The 18,904-nt window shown below is 47.0% G+C and overlaps 2 protein-coding genes across 5 annotated transcripts in view; both read left to right on the top strand.

Moving 5' to 3' along the window:
* Positions 1-2,893: 2,893 nt before the first annotated feature.
* LOC134135259 (follistatin-related protein 1-like) lies at positions 2,894-4,408 on the top strand. The gene is made up of 5 exons (XM_062566618.1): positions 2,894-3,331; positions 3,455-3,484; positions 3,564-3,666; positions 3,811-3,880; positions 3,967-4,408. The coding sequence occupies exons 1-5, from the start codon at positions 3,160-3,162 to the stop codon at positions 4,015-4,017; spliced, it is 426 nt and encodes a 141-aa protein (XP_062422602.1). The 5' UTR covers positions 2,894-3,159; the 3' UTR covers positions 4,018-4,408.
* An 8,969-nt stretch (positions 4,409-13,377) lies between these two features.
* Positions 13,378-18,904, top strand: part of ehbp1 (EH domain binding protein 1) — a 76,300-nt gene continuing 70,773 nt past the window's right edge. For all 4 annotated transcript variants that reach the window (XM_062566463.1, XM_062566462.1, XM_062566464.1 and 1 more), the window contains exons 1-2: positions 13,378-13,802; positions 14,411-14,882. In XM_062566463.1, coding sequence (XP_062422447.1) covers positions 14,779-14,882 — 104 coding nt within the window. In that variant the 5' untranslated portion in view covers positions 13,378-13,802; positions 14,411-14,778. The remainder of the gene's footprint in view (positions 13,803-14,410; positions 14,883-18,904) is intronic.

Here is an 18,904-nt window from a genome sequence, read left to right as displayed (position 1 = left end):
TTAAAAATAAAATTCTTAGACTTTCAAAATGTTAATTTACCCAAAAAACTAAACGCAAACCAACTGTCACTTGATAAGCCCTGTGCAATCTGTCAGGTAGTGGGGGCCCGTGGCCGGTAGTGGGGGCCCGTGGCCGGTAGTGGGGGGCCCGTGGCCGGTAGTGGGGGCCCGTGGCTGGTAGTGGGGGCCCGTGGCCGGTAGTGGGGGCCCGTGGCCGGTAGTGGGGGCCCGTGGCCGGTAGTGGGGGGCCCGTGGCCGGTAGTGGGGGCCCGTGGCCACCAGGGGGCGTCAGTGCACAAACTCACCTCCACAACCTCAGACACGTTCTGTGGAGCTTCCCAGCGTCACTTCTAATAACGACGTTATTCTTACATATTCTGTGTAATTCAAACAATTGAGACGTTTCTTCGTGATCGAACCGTGCCCTTTTTTCCTTTTGAACTCAATTTTTATTTTTTCTTCAACATGCATTTTCAGGCGGTTTCTTTGTCCGTTTTACAGTTGTATGTAGTCTCTACACGTGACATTCTGGTGCCACACAAAGAACAACAGACAAGAAACGGCGGTCACTCCAACAGAAAAGGGGGGGGGGAAACTAAAGTAAAATCCCAGGATGAGTTTAGTATTGTAGGTGGCACAGGTAACACTCCTCCTTGTATCAATGATACAGTGACAGGGCCCCATCTTCTTGTAAAGAAAGGCTTCTTGAGCCGTAATGAAGATCTTATTTGATCGATGTCTTAGACCTTTTGGATCCATGTGTCGTATGCAGGGGGGAGTTCTACCTTCTAGTGCTGCTGTGAGCAGGAGGTTTAGAAGGTATTTCTTCAGGTTCATGCTACGGTGGGGTCTTGATGGATGTCCTGTTGGAACATCTCTTTGAGGGCATCAAAGACCTCTCTCCAGTAAGCACTTGTGTGATTGGCAGAATGTTTTCCACACATCCGCCATCCGGAATGTGTTGGGCCCATCTTATATTAGAGTTGATATTTCTCGAGTTCTGAAGAATCTGGTCATTACTTTCTATTTAAATTCCCTCTAAGTGTTTGAGTTTGAGAAGTTGTGCACATCTCCTCCTCCTGTATTCTGTGGTATGATCATTTGTTCATTTCCGCCTCCCATCTCTGCTTTATTTGTAGGGAATTGTGCCCTTTAATTGTGTTTTCTTACACATATACAATAAAACTGTGAATAAATAAAGTCATTTACCAGAAATAACTCAAATTGTCACCGATGAGACCTAAACCCCCCCCCCTCGCGGTTCTCTCTGGTGGATAAAACAAGCGGCTCCCCGAGTCAGACTGAGTCATTGTCCCCACTGAGCTCTTCTCCATTCCCCTCCAACATCTCCAATGTTTCCACTTTGTCAAAGTTCATGAAACCTCTGTGTTCTTGTCAAGCTTTCTGTGTTTAAATACTTAAATAATGTATCTGTCTGAATCTCTATCAGATCATCAAATCAAATCCGACATTTTCAATATTCTCTTTTTAGAATGATTGTTGCAGGAAACCAACTTCTCAACCACTGAAGCTTTTTACTTTAAAACAATATAAAGATTTGACCTATTTGACTCTCTCTCACACACACACACACACACATTTCATCATTCACACACAGCAGAATTTCACGAGGTCGTAAGAATCCCTTCCACCAAGTCATAAAGTAATTTGACTTTTTTGACAGTGAGCGAGGAGGACGTGACTCACTCCTCTGATCCTCTGATCCAAATCAGCTGTGCGGGACACTTCTGTCTGTTTGGTGTTTTGTCTCTTTGTAGTACTTTTGAGTCTCGTTATCTAACAGTTGTATATAAGTGTAATTTACACGATGTCTTGATGGAGAGAGTTTGGGTGACAGCACAGCAGTAAATGACTTTAACTCGTATTTCCTTTTGATGACGTTGGGGTAAATTGTTGGCATTTCACAGCATATTTCTCCAATATATTTATGTGTTTTACTGTTTTACCCTCTCAGCGAACTCGAGCTGCGTAGAAACGCTGTGGGAACGCCTCTGCGTGACCGCGTCATGAAGCACGTGTGAAATCTAACCAATGGCGAGCTGGTACCAGGGCGCTATAAAGGGACCCGAAAGGCAGGACCATTCGTCTCTGAAAGGCTGAATCGAGTGCCTACCATCATTACAATATATATACCCACTCACCACATGAGCCAATGGCCGCGGTGTGAAGTCTAAGACGCACACTCAGACGAGAGCACCTGTGCTCCAGGTGTAGCGTTGAGGTCAAGGTGGTAAAACCTCACGAACGTGTGGGGAGGGGACCCGCCTGCCGCCATGCAAACGCCGTGCAGCGATACTCTTCCCGACCGCAGGGCTTTAGAAGGCGCCATGCCCCGGACAGACAAAGGTGCGGCCTGGCCGAGGAGGTTGAGCTTCGCCTGGTCCGACGTCAGGAACGGGGGAGGACAGAAAGCCTGCAGCACCATAGGCCCGACCGTAGCGGACGGGGCCGTAGGGATGTAGCCGGGGGAAGGGAGAAGAACGCCTTCACCACGCCGGGGGCAAATTCCAAGCACGACGGGGCCACCGAGAGAGCTTTCATATCTCCAACTCTTTTGAGGGAAGAAATAGCGAGCAGGAAGAGGGTCTTAAGAGCCACATCGCTGGGCAGCTGGCTGTGTGTGTGTGCGTGTGGGTACGTGTGTGTGTGTGTGTGTGCATGTGGGTACGTGTGTGCCTGAGTGTGTGTGTGTGTGTGTGCAGAGAGAGAGCCATTGTCATTCAAAACAGCCTGGGTTTCACTGGGAGGTTAAAGGTCACCATCTGGAGTTTGAAACACACACTTCTCACCTCTTTTCATTACTGCCTGTAAGAGCCATTTTTGTTATTGTTTGTCTGTTAGCCCCACCCCCTGGGGAGGTGAGAGGAGGTGTTTCAATTAGGCCGCAATGGCTACATAATCAGGGGGGGTTACTGGGCACAGGTGTTGGGTGTTGGAAGGGAAATAGGTGAAGGTAAAGGTGAACGATTGGCATCGGTATGTATATATGAAGAAGAACAAAATAAAGGACAGTAAAAGACTACGGGAGACGCGTCAAAAACAAACCACACGAAACACCAACCAAGAGGAACTCAGTGTGCGAGGCAAAGGGCCACTACACTGCCCATACCAGAACCAGAAACATATACATACAAATATATGACACGGCTTCCTTTGTCTGTGAGTGTGTGTGTGTGTGTGTGTGTGTGTGTGTGTGTGTATCAGGACCAGTCAGTGTGCGCCAGGACTTTCTGCGGTGCAGGTCGAGAGTGTGTATCGACCGACAGAGGAGAACCCGTCTGTAGATGTTTACAGGTCAAACGCTGTCCGGGTCAGTACACTGACACACACTTTAAACACATCACACACACACACACACACACATATACAGTTAGTTACAGTGTGTGTGTGCGAGAGAGTCGTGGCAATCGTCGCGTGTGTTTTCTATTTGCAGAGAAACCGCCAAAGGCAGACGCGAGCCCCGGTGAGTCCGTGAGCCGAGGTTGACCTTTGAACCCGCGCAGGCCTTCGCCCTCGTTAACCCCTCTCATGTGTGCGCGCAGTGGCTTGCTTCCTGTCGGACCGCGACGGGCTGAGAGAGAGCGCGGTGCGCTGGATTCGGGAGGAGGCCCGGTCGTACGCCACGGCGGCCGACGCGCTGCTGAGGTACACACACACACACACACACACACACACACACACACATACACACACCGGCAGTGTTGTGGTCAAGATGTTATATAGAAAGCAACATTAAGTAGTAAATGTAAAATGTAAGTAAATGTTAACGGCGCTGTGTGTGTGACGCAGGTCTTGGATGCTCTCGGATGAAAACGCCGACTGGAAGCTGATCACAGACACACCCAGACACACCTTTGAGGTCTTGTTCTCCAACATCCTTTTAGTTTTAGAATGACTTTTCTAATATAAGTTGTGATGTCTGTGACGTGAGGATCTGTGTTTCAGGAGAGCATCGGGTGGAGGAGGACGTCGGGGAAGGAGCAGAAGAAGAAGTGACGGAGGAGGAGTGGAGCAGCCGAGCGGCTGAGCTCAACGCGTTGCAGGAGGACGGTCGACACTGAACCTGCAGCCGCAAATCAGACAGTCGTAGCCGCCTCCTCGAGTTGTAATAGAACGACTTTATGAATGCTCAATTTATTTATTTTTGCAAACATTAGAAAGCAACACTAGTAGATATACTGCTACTCAATTTTACACATTTTATAACAACTACATTTCTATCAAAATAAATATGTTTATTTATCTATATTTTTAGAGTGCGCGCCATTCGTGTTGCGGTGCACACCAGGCGGGTGGGATTATCGTCTTCTAATGCACACCAGAGAGAGAGAGAGAGAGAGAGAGAGAGAGAGAGAGAGAAAGAGAGAGAGAGAGAGAGAGAGAGAGAGAGAGAGAATAACAAAACAAGAACAAGAATATGCCCCTTGCTGGTCACAGTGTGACACTACAACGTGCTCTGGTTTCGACTTTGTTCTCCACCGACATACACAAGAGCAGGGCCGGACCTTCCTGTAGGCGACCAGGTGTAGGTGCGTTGGATTGTGTTTTTTTGGGGAAATACAGATATTTTGAATGTTCTTTTGAATCGCTCTTAGTCTGGACTCTCCCCTGAGACCTGTTGTTGTTCTCGGGCCACAGAGACAACAGATCACATCACTGAGCCACGCAAACTCCTCCACCGCGTTAAGGTGCCGATTCACAGAGGAGACTTTTTTTTTTTTTAATGTGGGAAACCATAAGGGAGGGGAAAAACCCACAAGGGGGGGGGGGGGGGGCGCTGTCAACCCCAGATGTGATTAGGGTTGAAGCGGAGGGGAGGGGGGGGGGGGGCGCTGTCAACCCCAGATGTTATTAGGGTTGAAGCGGAGGGGAGGGGGCGGGGGGGGCGCTGTCAACCCCAGATGTGATTAGGGTTGAAGCGGAGGGGAGGGGGGGGGGGGGGGCGCTGTCAACCCCAGATGTGATTAGGGTTGAAGCGGAGGGGAGGGGGGGGGGGGCGCTGTCAACCCCAGATGTGATTAGGGTTGAAGCGGAGGGGAGGGGGGGGGGGGCGCTGTCAACCCCAGATGTGATTAGGGTTGAAGCGGAGGGGAGGGGGGGGGGGGGGGCGCTGTCAACCCCAGATGTGATTAGGGTTGAAGCGGAGGGGAGGGGGGGGGGGGGGCGCTGTCAACCCCAGATGTGATTAGGGTTGAAGCGGAGGGGAGGGGGGGGGGGGCGCTGTCAACCCCAGATGTGATTAGGGTTGAAGCGGAGGGGAGGGGGGGGGGGCGCTGTCAACCCCAGATGTGATTAGGGTTGAAGCGGAGGGGGGGGGGGGGGGGGGCGCTGTCAACCCCAGATGTGATTAGGGTTGAAGCGGAGGGGAGGGGGCGGGGGGGGGCGCTGTCAACCCCAGATGTGATTAGGGTTGAAGCGGAGGGGAGGGGGGGGGGGGGGGGCGCTGTCAACCCCAGATGTGATTAGGGTTGAAGCGGAGGGGAGGGGGGGGGGGCGCTGTCAACCCCAGATGTGATTAGGGTTGAAGCGGAGGGGAGGGGGGGGGGGCGCTGTCAACCCCAGATGTGATTAGGGTTGAAGCGGAGGGGAGGGGGGGGGGGGGGCGCTGTCAACCCCAGATGTGATTAGGGTTGAAGCGGAGGGGAGGGGGGGGGGGCGCTGTCAACCCCAGATGTGATTAGGGTTGAAGCGGAGGGGAGGGGGGGGGGGCGCTGTCAACCCCAGATGTGATTAGGGTTGAAGCGGAGGGGAGGGGGGGGGGGGGGCGCTGTCAACCCCAGATGTGATTAGGGTTGAAGCGGAGGGGAGGGGGGGGGGGGGGCGCTGTCAACCCCAGATGTGATTAGGGTTGAAGCGGAGGGGAGGGGGGGGGGGGCGCTGTCAACCCCAGATGTGATTAGGGTTGAAGCGGAGGGGAGGGGGGGGGGGGCGCTGTCAACCCCAGATGTGATTAGGGTTGAAGCGGAGGGGAGGGGGGGGGGGGCGCTGTCAACCCCAGATGTGATTAGGGTTGAAGCGGAGGGGGGGCGGGGGGCGCTGTCAACCCCAGATGTTTTTTGGGGTTGAAGCGGAGGGGGGGGGGGGGGCAGATGGATGAGGCGATGGAGTGGGAGATGAAGGGAGGGGATCTTACTGGCATCTCAGGTACGTTGATGTTGACGCCCTGGATGGTCTTCTTTTTTTCTCTTCTCTCTATTTTTTGGATTCTTGCATCTTGCGTCTCATTTTGTCCAGCTCCGTCTGCCGGTCTTGCATCCGCCGCCCAAAAATGCCAAAAATGCCTCTCTTCTTCTTTTTTAAGTCGAGGCAGATGTTCTCAAGGACTGTTTTGTCGTCCTCTAGATCTTGGATCCTGGTGATGAGGATCTGATGTCCTTTGGCGTTGGTATCCTCCATCTGTCGGATCTTTGCGACGAGACAAGACTCCGTGAAGGTGGTGGAGACCCTGTCTTTGTGGGTCTCCTCTTGGCTCTTTTGTAATGCAGCCAGAGACTCTGTTTCGATCTTTAGCAGTTTGTGTTCTTCTTCCAACTGTTGTTTGTTTTTGAGTTCGTTGGATGTCTTTTCCTCCAGATCGTTGTACTTCTGCTGCCAGGTCTCGTTGTTGACCATGAGTTCAGCACTTTTGACGGACAGTTGTTCTGTGGTCTTGGTGAGCTTCAGAGATAAATTCTCGTTTTCCCTGATAGTCTCGGCCAGAAGCTCTGTTTCGATCTTCAGATGTTTGTGTTCTGCTTCCAACTGGTGGTTTTTGGCCCTCTGCTCTTGGAGTGACTCTTGAAGAGAACCGTTGGTGGAGAGTAAGCCTGTTACTTTAGACTCCATGGACTGGTTTTTGTTTTTCAGTTCGTTGGATGTCTTTTCCTCCAGATCGTTATACTTCTGCTGCCAGGTCTTGTTGGTGACCGTGAGTTCAGCAATTTTGACAGACAGTTGTTCTGTGGTCTTGGTGAGCTTCAGGGATAAACCCTCATTTTTCTTGATAGTCTTGTCCAGAGCCTCTGTTTCGATTTTCAGAAGTTTGTGTTCTGCTTCCAACTGGTGGTTTTTGGCCCTCTGCTCTTGGAGTGACTCTTGAAGAGAACCGTTGGTGGAGAGTAACTCTGTTACTTTAGACTCCAAGGACTGTTGTTTGTCTTTCAGTTCGTTGGATGTCTTTTCCTCCAGATCGTTATACTTCTGCTGCCAGGTCTCGTTGTTGACCGTGAGTTCAGCACTTTTGATGGACAGTTGTTCTGTGGTCTTGGGGAGCTTCAGGGATAAATCCTCATTTTCCCTGATAGTCTTGTCCAGAGCCTCTGTTTTGATCTTCAGCAGTTTGTGTTCTGCTTCCAACTTCTGGTTTTTGGCCCGCTGCTCGTCCAGACTCCCATGAAGAGAATCGTTGATGGAGAGTAACTCTGTTACTTTAGATGTAAAGAACTGTTGTTTGTCTTTCAGTTCGTTGGATGTCTTTTCCTCCAGATCGTTATACTTCTGCTGCCAGGTCTCGTTGTTGACCGTGAGTTCAGCACTTTTGATGGACAGTTGTTCTGTGGTCTTGGGGAGCTTCAGGGATAAATCCTCATTTTCCCTGATAGTCTTGTCCAGAGCCTCTGTTTTGATCTTCAGCAGTTTGTGTTCTGCTTCCAACTTCTGGTTTTTGGCCCGCTGCTCGTCCAGACTCCCATGAAGAGAATCGTTGATGGAGAGTAACTCTGTTACTTTAGATGTAAAGAACTGTTGTTTGTCTTTCAGTTCGTTGGATGTCTTTTCCTCCAGATCGTTATACTTCTGCTGCCAGGTCTCGTTGTTGAGCGTGAGTTCAGCACTTTTGACGGACAGTTGTTCTGTGGTCTTGGGGAGCTTCAGGGATAAACCCTCATTTTCCCTGATAGTCTTGTCCAGAGCTTCTGTTTTGATCTTCAGCAGTTTGTGTTCTGCTTCCAACTTCTGGTTTTTGGCCCGCTGCTCGTCCAGCCTCCCACGAAGAGAATCGTTGATGGAGTGTAACACTGTTACTTTAGACTCCATGGACTGTTGTTCGTCTTTCAGTTCGTTGGATGTCTTTTCCTTCAGATCGTTATACTTCTGCTGCCAGGTCTTGTTGTTGGCCCTTTGAACAGAAAGTTGTTCTGTGGTCTCTGTGAGCTTCAGAGATAAACCCTCGTTTTCCCTGATCCGCTCGGCCAGAGCCTCTGTCTCGATCATCAGCAGTTTGTGTTCTTCTTCCAACTGCTGGTTTATGTCCCGCTGCTCGTCGAGGTCTAAAAGCTTGTTTTTGTGGTAGCTGACCAGCCGAGCATAGGCCAAATCTTTGGCTTGTAACTGCTGGCCCAAATCGGCCTTAACAGTTTCCATGTTGGCCTTAAGGCTGTTGACTTGCCTTTTCAGGGTGTGCACTTCATTGTTGGCGCGAGAAGGTGCAAAATTCACATTGTTTTCAGTCGGAGGAAGTCCGAAGCGTGAGGGGCGAGCTCCAGCTCTCGGGTTGTTTCCGCGGTACATTGTGAAAAGAAAAAAAAAAGTGAGGGTATCTTTAAAAATACGCCTTGAAAAGAGCGAAATGCCCTAAAAAGGCTGTCGTAAACCACTCAATGTAGTCTCTGAAAAATGGTGATGAATCTTTCAAAAGTCTACTTAAGTAAGTAAAGGACGCCTTGAAAATGGCGAAATGCTCTAAAAAAGGCTTGGTTTTGTCCTAACCACTCAATGTAGTCTCTGAAAAATGGTGATGAATCTTTCAAAAGTCTACTTAAGTAAGTAAAGGACAGCCTTTAAAAAGGCTTTTTTTGTCGTAAACCACTCGATGTAGTCTCTGAAAAATGGTGATGAATCTTTCAAAAGTCTACTTAAGTAAGTAAAGGACAGCCTTTAAAAAGGCTTTTTTTGTCGTAAACCACTCGATGTAGTCTCTGAAAAATGGTGATGAATCTTTCAAAAGTCTACTTAAGTAAGTAAAGGACAGCCTTTAAAAAGGCTTTTGTTTGTCGTAAACCACGCAATGTAGTCTCTGAAAAATGGTGATAAATCTTTCAAAAGGCTACTTACGTACGGAAAGGACGAAGGATAATCTCTCTCAAGAATAAATCCAAGTGCTCGGCTCTGTAAACAGAAGGGCAATGGCACTCTGAAGCTCTATGTGAGTGACACATCACTTCACTTGATGATGTCATCGCATTCCGTTGCTATGGAACCCCCCTGGTGGTGATGCTATTGACACATGAAAAAGTAGCGCACAACAAAACCCACTATGTGTAATATATATATGTGTGTAATATATATATATATATATATATAAAAATTTTATTATATTTTATATATTTTATATATTATAAATTTTAATTTATATATATATATATATATATATATTACACATAGTGGGTTATATATATGTGAATTAATATACAGAAAATTTTAATTTCTTACTTGTTACTTGTTCTTCTGAGTTTGTATCTCTATGTGGAAATGCACTTATGGTGCGTTTCCACCGAGCGGTACGGTACGGGTCGGGTCGGTACCCTTTTATTTGTGTCTCCACTGAGAAAAGTACCAAAAATCCGCATCGTACCGTACCACTTTTTGGGTACCCTTCCGTTGGGGTACCAGGCACAGTGGTTTGGTGCTAAAGGGTGGAGCTAGACTCACTGCAGAACGTTGATTGGTTGAAAGAGTGTCGTCATTTGCGCATGCAGCAAGGGGAAATACAACACACGAGGCGCTATTTTTAAACTATAACACCGTCGCAACAATGTCGCCGCGCAGCATTACTTTAACAGCCACATATCAAAATGCAACAACAGGATCGGCTGTATGTCCTCCATTGTTGTTTGCGGTTAGCTTTCAGTTTTCGCGCGATTGAATGACGTCAATCTACTTTCCGTCCAATACCGCGCCTATCAAGTGACGTTACCACTACTTTCTGGAATACACCACGCCAAGTAAGGGTACTGTTGGCGGTGGAAACGCTCGCCAAATCATGGTTAACCGACCCGACCCGTACCGTACCGTACTGCTCGGTGGAAACGCGCCATTATTGTAAGTCGCTTTGGATAAAAGCGTCAGCTAAATCAGTGTTTCTCAACTAGTGGGTCGCGGACCTAGTTTGTAGTGGGTCGCGGGCCATTGCATGGGGACACCGCTAGCACCCCCCCCGCCCTCCGTTGATCGATCGATTTGGGTCGCGGCTTGTCATTAAGGGGTAATGGTGGGTCCCGGAGCAAGACCAGTTGAGAACCACTGAGCTAAATGACATGTAATGTAATGAATGAAATCATATATATCACACATAGTGGGTCTCGGGTCCCACTATATATGGCCGATGAATTGCTCCCTGCAGCGAGCCTCTTGATTCATCATCCTGCTGCTAATTAACAAGCCTTTCACACGTGGGAATCTCATCCAGGCCGCTGCTGGAGCTCATTCTGCTCGCCGCCTGAACGGGTCCAGGCTCCCGAGACGGCCATCCAGGGGCCAATTTAGCCCTTTGTTCAACTTGTGTGAATAGAAGTGGAGCGCTCTCCCTCGGGGGGCAGGGGGGGGGGTGTAACTGGAGAGTGGTCGGCTGAGCTAATGACCTGGCAGCAGTGTGGCTTAGCACGTTTCCCTCACTGAGGCTAACGGGTCGTTTTATTGTCCACCATCACACCGCTATGCAGGTGTATCATACCTGATAATAAGCTTAATTCCTGTGTACCCCTCTGTGCAAGGAGCAGAAGATATGGTGACTCCAGCTGGCCCTGGGAAGATGTTATCAATCAGATGTCTTGTTTTAGGGTTTGCTCTGTTGATGGATGGAGGAGCATCACCTCCTCACTGTGCTCCTAAATACAAGATTCAAGATTCTGCCTCTCAAATCTTTACAATTTTTCCAAACTTCATTAATGAATTTAGAAAAAAAAACCTAGTTTTTAAAAAGGTTTCCTCGCACAGACGTTTTCTCACCTGATGAACTGGAAGAATTGACATTACCTGCTGTTTCGGATCAGAACAGAACATCACATGCGTAATGGTACTAATGAGATACATGTTACGGGTCACCAGAAGGGACGGGACATCCACTCTTTTAAACATCGAAGGAGCTCAAAGGCACAGAGGTTTCTGGGTTTAGATTCAAAGATACGACAGGATGGACTCTTCTCTCAGTTTTGGTCTCTTGGTGGGACAAGAAGCTTGCCACAAAGCACATGTCTGATCTTTTTCACTTTATTGGGTGTGTTGCACAGACTAAGCTCTGTTTAATAGTCTGAAGGAGTCACTAACTCTGAATACAGCTCCCAAGTGGAAGTGTAATGGGCTCCAGCTTCGGTTCCTGACGGCTCCGTGTGCTGCACTGAAGTGGTTCAGGCCCACTTGGCCTCGTATCTGAAGGACTCTGCTTTGTTAACAGGTCTCTTCAAGTGGTCTGACACCACTGCGCCTGGAGGCCTGTCTCCTCCTGCACCACGTGCTGTAGTTGGCTCGCCGCAGAGGAAGACGGAGAGAGAACCCGGCCGTGAAAGTTCTGTCCCGTTTCACCACTTCACGCCTCTCACACGCTACTATTTACCAGGTGACGTCCGTTAAAACCTGTGAAGACCGGGGGTGTAGGTACCGTAGATCCACTTTGTGTCTCAGAGCTGAGAGAATCTCTTTGCAATGATTCCCCCGGTGTGGCAGCATTAGAGTTATTACAGTGATTAAGGAATGACTCAGCTTTTAGTGATGTTATGAATACCCCCCTCTGGTTATTAAGCCATCAAAGCAGCCTGAATGTGGAACAAGAATAATCATCATTTGGCAACATCGACTGATCATTCCATGCTTTAGGGGGATGAAGGGGGGGGGGGGTGGGAAGCACCTCCTCTAACACGCTGCTTCTGTCACACAGACCGTGTGCCGAGTGAAAGGAGGCGTCATTTAGCACCGCGGCGTTTGTCACATCAAAGCATTCCTCCGCAGGTCGAAGGGAGGCTCCCTGGGACGCGGAGCAGAGGGATCAGCGGGGGCCCCCCCGCCGTCAAATCGCCTCTGACCCTCCACCCCCAAAACCCAGCAATGTTCTCATGTCACAGAGACGCATCTGAATGAAAGCTGAGCTGAAATACTGCCTTTTAGTTGTGACAGTTCGACCCCAAAAGCACTTGATATGTACTTTATCTTTGTCTTCAAAACTACATTGGGGCTGCATAGCTGGAGCTTGCACATATTATAATCAGAAATATTCGTCTTTGGTGAAAAAAAATGTAGTGTTTAATGGAATTTTTTAGTTTTCAAGACATATCGTTGGTTCACTAAAAGAGATGATTTTTTTAGAACTATCAAAAGTGTTCACGGGAAACTCTGGACAATTGTTTTTCTGTAATAAATCTCTCTCCATCTTCAAATAAACTGAAAAATACCCTCCGTCTCTGCTGCAGCTTACAACCCCGAGCCACATGTAAAAGGATATAATTTAAATTTCCTGTTATTACATCCATATCTCTCTTTTTACTTCTCGGTTAGATTCATCTGGCTGATATTGTCTTTCCTTCTGTGCTGCTCCCAGTGGATTTAAAAGCGATGGTTACAGCCATTGGGGAAGGATGTGTGTGTGTAGAGGAGGGGGAATTGATTTCTGATGGACGGTGGCTGTTTTCTTTCCTCTTAAGATTTGAAGAAGACCTTCCCCCCCGACAGGGGTACAAGGTTGACACTCTCTTATTAATGTGACAGGAAGCAGACCTCACATACTCAATAGATAAAGCTTTAGGGCTGAGCTTTACTGTCCCATATAAACTAAATGCAACGTTTTCATAATTAGAAGGATATCTAATGATTAATATCAGATATGGATTGTTATCTATTATTTTTATTTGACTTTGAGCCCTTGAATTAGATCTTAAGTCATTTTGAAAGCAGCAATCACTCCAAGAAAACAAAAAAACGTTTATGTCCGCTCACAGTCAGGGACTATATGTTTTTAAAGGATTCGTGCGATAACAACAGGCCAGAAATGCTCATTAATCAGTAAACAATCTGTAAACCGCACAAGAATCCCACCAATGGCTGAGGCCCGAGGGGGCGTTTCTTCAGACGTCAGTCATCCAGGCGGCAGGCGAAATGATGGAGAGGCGAAACAGCGGCAAGTTAGATATATACATGTAGAACAAAACCGGAAAAGTATGGGTTTGCGTTCAAAATAAAGTACCACTACGCGTGATGGCTAGTGCTATTACTTTGAATTTGTCCTTCCGAATGAGATTGAAAAAAAATCTTCTATTTAGAACCCCCCCTATAATATATTTATTTTAGGCCACGTATATATAACTCCACGTTGCTAATAAGTAATACCACAATTCAGGAATTATTTTATTTTGAATTCCTTAAACGGAAATTAATTTGACCGTTGCTAACTTTCTACGAAATAGCACCAAACTATCGGTTAGCAGTTGGGACTAGCGTTACTTTGCTATGGGGATTCCTGCCTAACGTTATATGTTTGTTAACTTTTTTGCTTCTAAGGAAGAGGGGGTGCGCGACGAGCTCAAAAACATATCGGTTTATGGCTCACTCCTGAGTCCCGCAGCTCGCGCTTTACCTGTGGGGCAAATGTGTCAACTGGCGAGCAACGGTTTCCGCTCGCGCGGTGTTGTGACGGCTAGCCGTTGTCCGCTAGCAGGCTAGCTAGCGCGTATGGCTGGTGTCGGGTACCGCTACGAAGAGGGCGATAATTAGCGTTGCGAGCGGGCTATACTCTGCTCGGCGGCTAGTTTGCGGTGGACAGTTTCGCCATCTCTTAACACCGGCCACTTTACGGATAATGCTCTGGATGTCACAGCGAGGTGAGTGTCACACGGGCACAGGTAACACAGTTTCGCACGTTAAACTCGTTAGCCTAGCAGCTGAATCGCTCTGGTTAGCGGAGAGCAGCGGCGCAGTCTATTCCCTGGGTTCAGAGACATTCCACCCATTATTCCTTGTTTACAAAATATTGATTTGAGTGTTAGTTTTTAGCCGGTGTTTCTCGGTGGCACTTTAGTGGACCGAGTGGTCCGTGTGACCTATTTTAATGTAATGTCACAGCTTTGCTGACAATGTGTGAATGCGCACATTCATATTTCTTTTGAATTATCAAACATCCCAAGCTTGCCGAGCCAGTAAATAGCCCCCGCCCGGCACGCCGTGCTGGCAGGAGAAGGGGGTGTCGCTGGAGTCCTCCACACATTATTACACATGAACAAAGTGCAGCACCAGATAGACGGGCTGGTTTTTATATCTACAGTGCGTCAACCGACGGTAAACAATGAAAGCTGTTAACCACAAGACGCATCCTTTCATCGTAGACCGTTAGAGCCATTCCGAGAATCGGCAAGGATAGCCCGGAATGCCGGGACATTTACAGTCCTGATGTTACTCTTACTGACTGTGCCTTTTTGTCTGTATTTTGCAGGGCGATCGGAAAATGGAAATATTATATTAACATCAAGTGGATTACTGAACGTGTCATAAATATGGAGTGAATTCCTTTACAACATCATGCACGCCGTCAAATCAAAGCTCCACTGCCGCAGAGATTCCGTGCCCTCGCGTTTGGATTTTTCTGGCCGTTTTTAAAGTCCAGCTGCCACGACTGGATGTGCAGCTTAAATCTTCTTGTCTTCATCCAATGTGCTTCCGGTAAAACATTAATTATGTGTCAGCAGCGTTTGGACATGCGGCGATTCCTATAAACACTAGCGTGAATTCGTGCAAAGGAAGCCCAAAGAAGGAAGTCCAGGGCGGGATAGGCACGCAGACGCTACCCGCTCCCGAAGAAACATGGCCTCGGTGTGGAAGAGACTGCAACGTGTGGGGAAGCATGCCTCCAAATTCCAGTTTGTGGCTTCCTATCAAGAACTGATGGTGGAATGCACTAAGAAATGGTGAGTTTTTATTTTCTGATGAAAACTGTGTGTCTCTGTGTGCTGGAATGCCGAGCTCTTAGCTGGTGGCCATAACACACACACACACACACACACACACATTCAGTCTCCTTGGTGTGCAGGCATGTCTGCATGCTGGGAGGGGCCAGGCTTCCTTGTAAAATGTTTCTTCTTTGTGAGATGAAGTAGAATTGGTTTGGTTTGAGTCACCAAAAGAGGGTTTCAGGGAGAAAGATTTCCCTTCCTTGGACCCGAAAGGGCTGCCCCCGCTTTCCTTACATGTCTTTGAGCAAACCGCTAAATGCTTACCAGCTCGAGGGATGCTCTCAATAATCTCTTGACTTCTGATCCCATTGAAAGTAGAGAAGCAATGAGATAAATACTATTCTTGTGCGATTGTATCCTCAAACGGATCATTTGTAGTTTCATAGTCATTCATAGCATCTATAAAAAATATGACCCGCTAACTCTAAAAAGTCACTTATGTCTGCTTCAATTTACTTAATATCTGCCACAAAAAGAAACTGGTTTATTGCGATGTAGGCAATAAACGTGTTTTGTCAGTTTTTTAGCATGGTATTTTAGTGTATAATGTAAAACAAGTAAAGTCAAGAGTCAAAAATGTTTCCCACAGGATTTTGTGAGATTCTTGTAGATGTTGCATGGACCCTCTAGGGGTGCGTGAAGATATGCATTTATAATATATTTAGGTAATACATCACTTAATTAAGATTAATTAATTGGTTACTTACTTATATGAAGAACCTTGTTAAATTCCCTGAAAAAGTGACACATATTTTTGGCTCATTACAAAGCTATGAATGGACTAATTAGATTGTGTGGCAAGTATTTAATGGTAAACATGGGATTAAATGTAATGAAACTATCCAGGTCGTAATACGATTTATTTTCTTAACATCAACACAATAAGTTGGAAACAGTGTTAGAAACAATAACTGCAGATGTCGTCCCACTGACATAATCTAAACCGATTGTTTAGCATCTTGTTCCACGGCTTCAGCCTCTAAATATAAAAGTAGAACTCAAAGCCAATTTTGTTGCGAAGAATTAACGATTTGCTGTCCAAGGAGGCGTGTGGTAGCGATAGATGGATGCATGCCACTGCAGCCTGCAGGTATGTGTCCCGTAATGAGTGAAGAGCAGAGACTTGTAAATTGTAGCCCGCAGACATGGATTGAGAAGCCGCCCACCGTAGGCGTGACTAACGCAGCCCCACACAGCTTAGACCTGGGACAGATGTTAACGTGTTTGAGAATGGAATGAGAAAAATGTACAACTCTTCCCAGATCAAGGGGTAGGTGGGCGTAGCACACAGCCTGTGATATGCTTTGTTTGGCAGCCGGAGCAGATCTCTTTTGTTATTTAAAGAAATATGTATTTGTTGTTTGGTAATTTAGCTCTTATGTCCAGTTGTTTGATTACGGAGATAAAGACATACAAACAGAATTGAGTGGTCCTTGAAGATGGATTGAAAGGGCTCAGTAGACTTTTTAAACTTATAACTTATAACTTTTTGAAAAGTCTACTCATTTTTACTCATCCTAAAGGATGTGATGCTGCCACTCTTGTTAAATGTAAGCTTTACAGCATAGATTTCTATTTGAACAACCTCTAAAACAAGTAGTGTATACCCCCACGCCCAAGGTAGTGCTGTGAGTGCAGCCTGAGGGCCTCTGCTCGTCTTCCACAGTGTGTGTATGTGTGCACATCTGGCTCCTGGTGCGTGTTGGCGCGCACTACATCAGTACGGTATGTTATTGTTGCAGTGAAAACTTTCCATCCACGCAGACTGGAAACAGTCCCCAGAGCTCAAATGAATCTCAAATCCTGAAGCCTTCACGAGTCATTCTTGATGATTCAGAGCTATTTAACTTCTGGCTTAAGTTACACAAAGAGAACACTCGCTGTATGTTTGCCCAAACATAGAGATGTGAGTGATTTGAACATATCTCGAAAGTATTCTTGGCATGCTAACACTTAACGGCTCAATAGAATAATCTCTACAGTCTACATAATTAAGGGCTCTTCAAACAATTGGTCTGTAAGAAGTTCAACGGTCTCTTAGAGCCACGGGAAACTCAACCAGAAATAGTTAACTCCAACATATGTACAACCACGTCTAAAGTTAAACAGACATATTTGAAGGTGTAGTAAGAATTGTCCGTCACAGAGAACATTGTTTAACATGGGGTGAAAGATTCACCTTTTCAGAATGTCTCTCCCTAAGGTTAGATGTGATTTGTTGCTTTCTCCACTTATCATGTAGATGTGCGCTTCCCTGACCATTTACCTCCAGACAAAATATGTTTTGGTGCTTGAACCTTCCTAAATGGTCTGTGGTGAAGTGGCCTTTCTGTGTCTCTAGACAGATAGAACCTTTTTTATTTCTTTTCTTTTTAACCGTAGAGCTGAGTTGCAGAGTGTTGACTTTCCAGGTTATAGGATGCATAGGAATTTATATGGTGGTTTGTGCAAACCCCCCAAAGCACACGGTGTGTTTTTAAGAGGAAACGGAAGGTAAGCGCATCTGTAAATATCTCCAAATGGAAGATGATGTAAATATGAAGGTTCTAGATCTGCGCCCCTGTTGCATAAAGTTTCTTGCGATAATGCAGTGAGAGAGAGAGAGAGAGAGATATTTTACCACTTTAGAGAGGCTTTCGATTGTTTTCCCCCACATTCCTTTTCTTCAAGCTTAAGATCCTTTTTTATTTTCATCTTTGTAATGGGAGTAATGACAGACCATGAGCCTAGGATTGGGCTTGCACTCTCCCATATATATACACTCACCGGCCACTTTATTAGGTACCCCATGCTAGTAACGGGTTGGACCCCCTGTTGCCTTCAGAACTGCCTCAATTCTTCGTGGCATAGATTCAACAAGGTGCTGGAAGCATTCCTCAGGGAGTTTGGTCCATATTGACATGATGGCATCACACAGTTGCCGCAGATTTGTCGGCTGCACATCCATGATGCGAATCTCCCGTTCCACCACATCCCAAAGATGCTCTATTGGATTGAGATCTGGTGATTGTGGAGGCCATTTGAGTACAGGGAACTCATTGTCATGTTCAAGAAACCAGTCTGAGATGATTCCAGCTTTATGACATGGCGCATTATCCTGCTGAAAGTAGCCATCAGAAGTTGGGTACATTGTGGTCATAAAGGGATGGACATGGTCAGCAACAATACTCAGGTAGGCTGTGGCGTTGCAACGATGCTCAATTGGTACCAAGGGGCCCAAAGAGTGCCAAGAAAATATTCCCCACACCATGACACCACCACCACCAGCCTGAACCGTTGATACAAGGCAGGATGGATCCATGCTTTCATGTTGTAGACGCCAAATTCTGACCCTACCATCCGAATGTCGCAGCAGAAATCGAGACTCATCAGACCAGGCAACGTTTTTCCAATCTTCTATTGTCCAATTTCGATGAGCTTGTGCAAATTGTAGCCTCAGTTTCCTGTTCTTAGCTGAAAGGAGTGGCACCCGGTGTGGTCTTCTGCTGCTGTAGCCCATCTGCCTCAAAGTTCCACGTACTGTGCGTTCAGAGATGCTCTTATGCCCACCTTGGTTGTAACGGGTGGTTATTTGAGTCACTGTTGCCCTTCTATCAGCTCGAACCAGTCTGGCCATTCTCCTCTGACCTCTGGCATCAACAAGGCATTTCCGCCCACAGAACTGCCGCTCACTGGATGTTTTTTCTTTTTCGGACCATTCTCTGTAAACCCTAGAGATGGTTGTGCGTGAAAATCCCAGTAGATTAGCAGTTTCTGAAATACTCAGACCAGCCCTTCTGGCACCAACAATCATGCCACGTTCAAAGTCACTCAAATCACCTTTCTTCCCCATACTGATGCTCGGTTTGAACTGCAGGAGATTGTCTTGACAATGTCTACATGCCTAAATGCACTGAGTTACCGCCATGTGATTGGCTGCTTAGAAATTAAGTGTTAACGAGCAGTTGGACAGGTGTACCTAATAAAGTGGCCGGTGA

The sequence above is a fragment of the Pungitius pungitius genome, chromosome 13 (genome assembly GCF_949316345.1).
Source record: "Pungitius pungitius chromosome 13, fPunPun2.1, whole genome shotgun sequence".
Taxonomy (NCBI): domain Eukaryota; kingdom Metazoa; phylum Chordata; class Actinopteri; order Perciformes; family Gasterosteidae; genus Pungitius; species Pungitius pungitius.
Note: the sequence above shows the minus strand (reverse complement) of the source record. Positions and strands in the feature narration are given on the sequence as shown.

Excerpts from the sequence above, each read along its gene's own strand:
- LOC134135259 (XM_062566618.1), top strand. The coding sequence starts at position 3,160 with ATGACACGGCTTCCTTTGTCTGTGAGTGTGTGTGTGTGTGTGTGTGTG. Across the intron at positions 3,485-3,563 it reads AAAGGCAGACGCGAGCCCCG|TGGCTTGCTTCCTGTCGGAC; the intron begins GTGAGTCCGTGA and ends GTGTGCGCGCAG. Across the intron at positions 3,881-3,966 it reads CACCCAGACACACCTTTGAG|GAGAGCATCGGGTGGAGGAG; the intron begins GTCTTGTTCTCC and ends TCTGTGTTTCAG.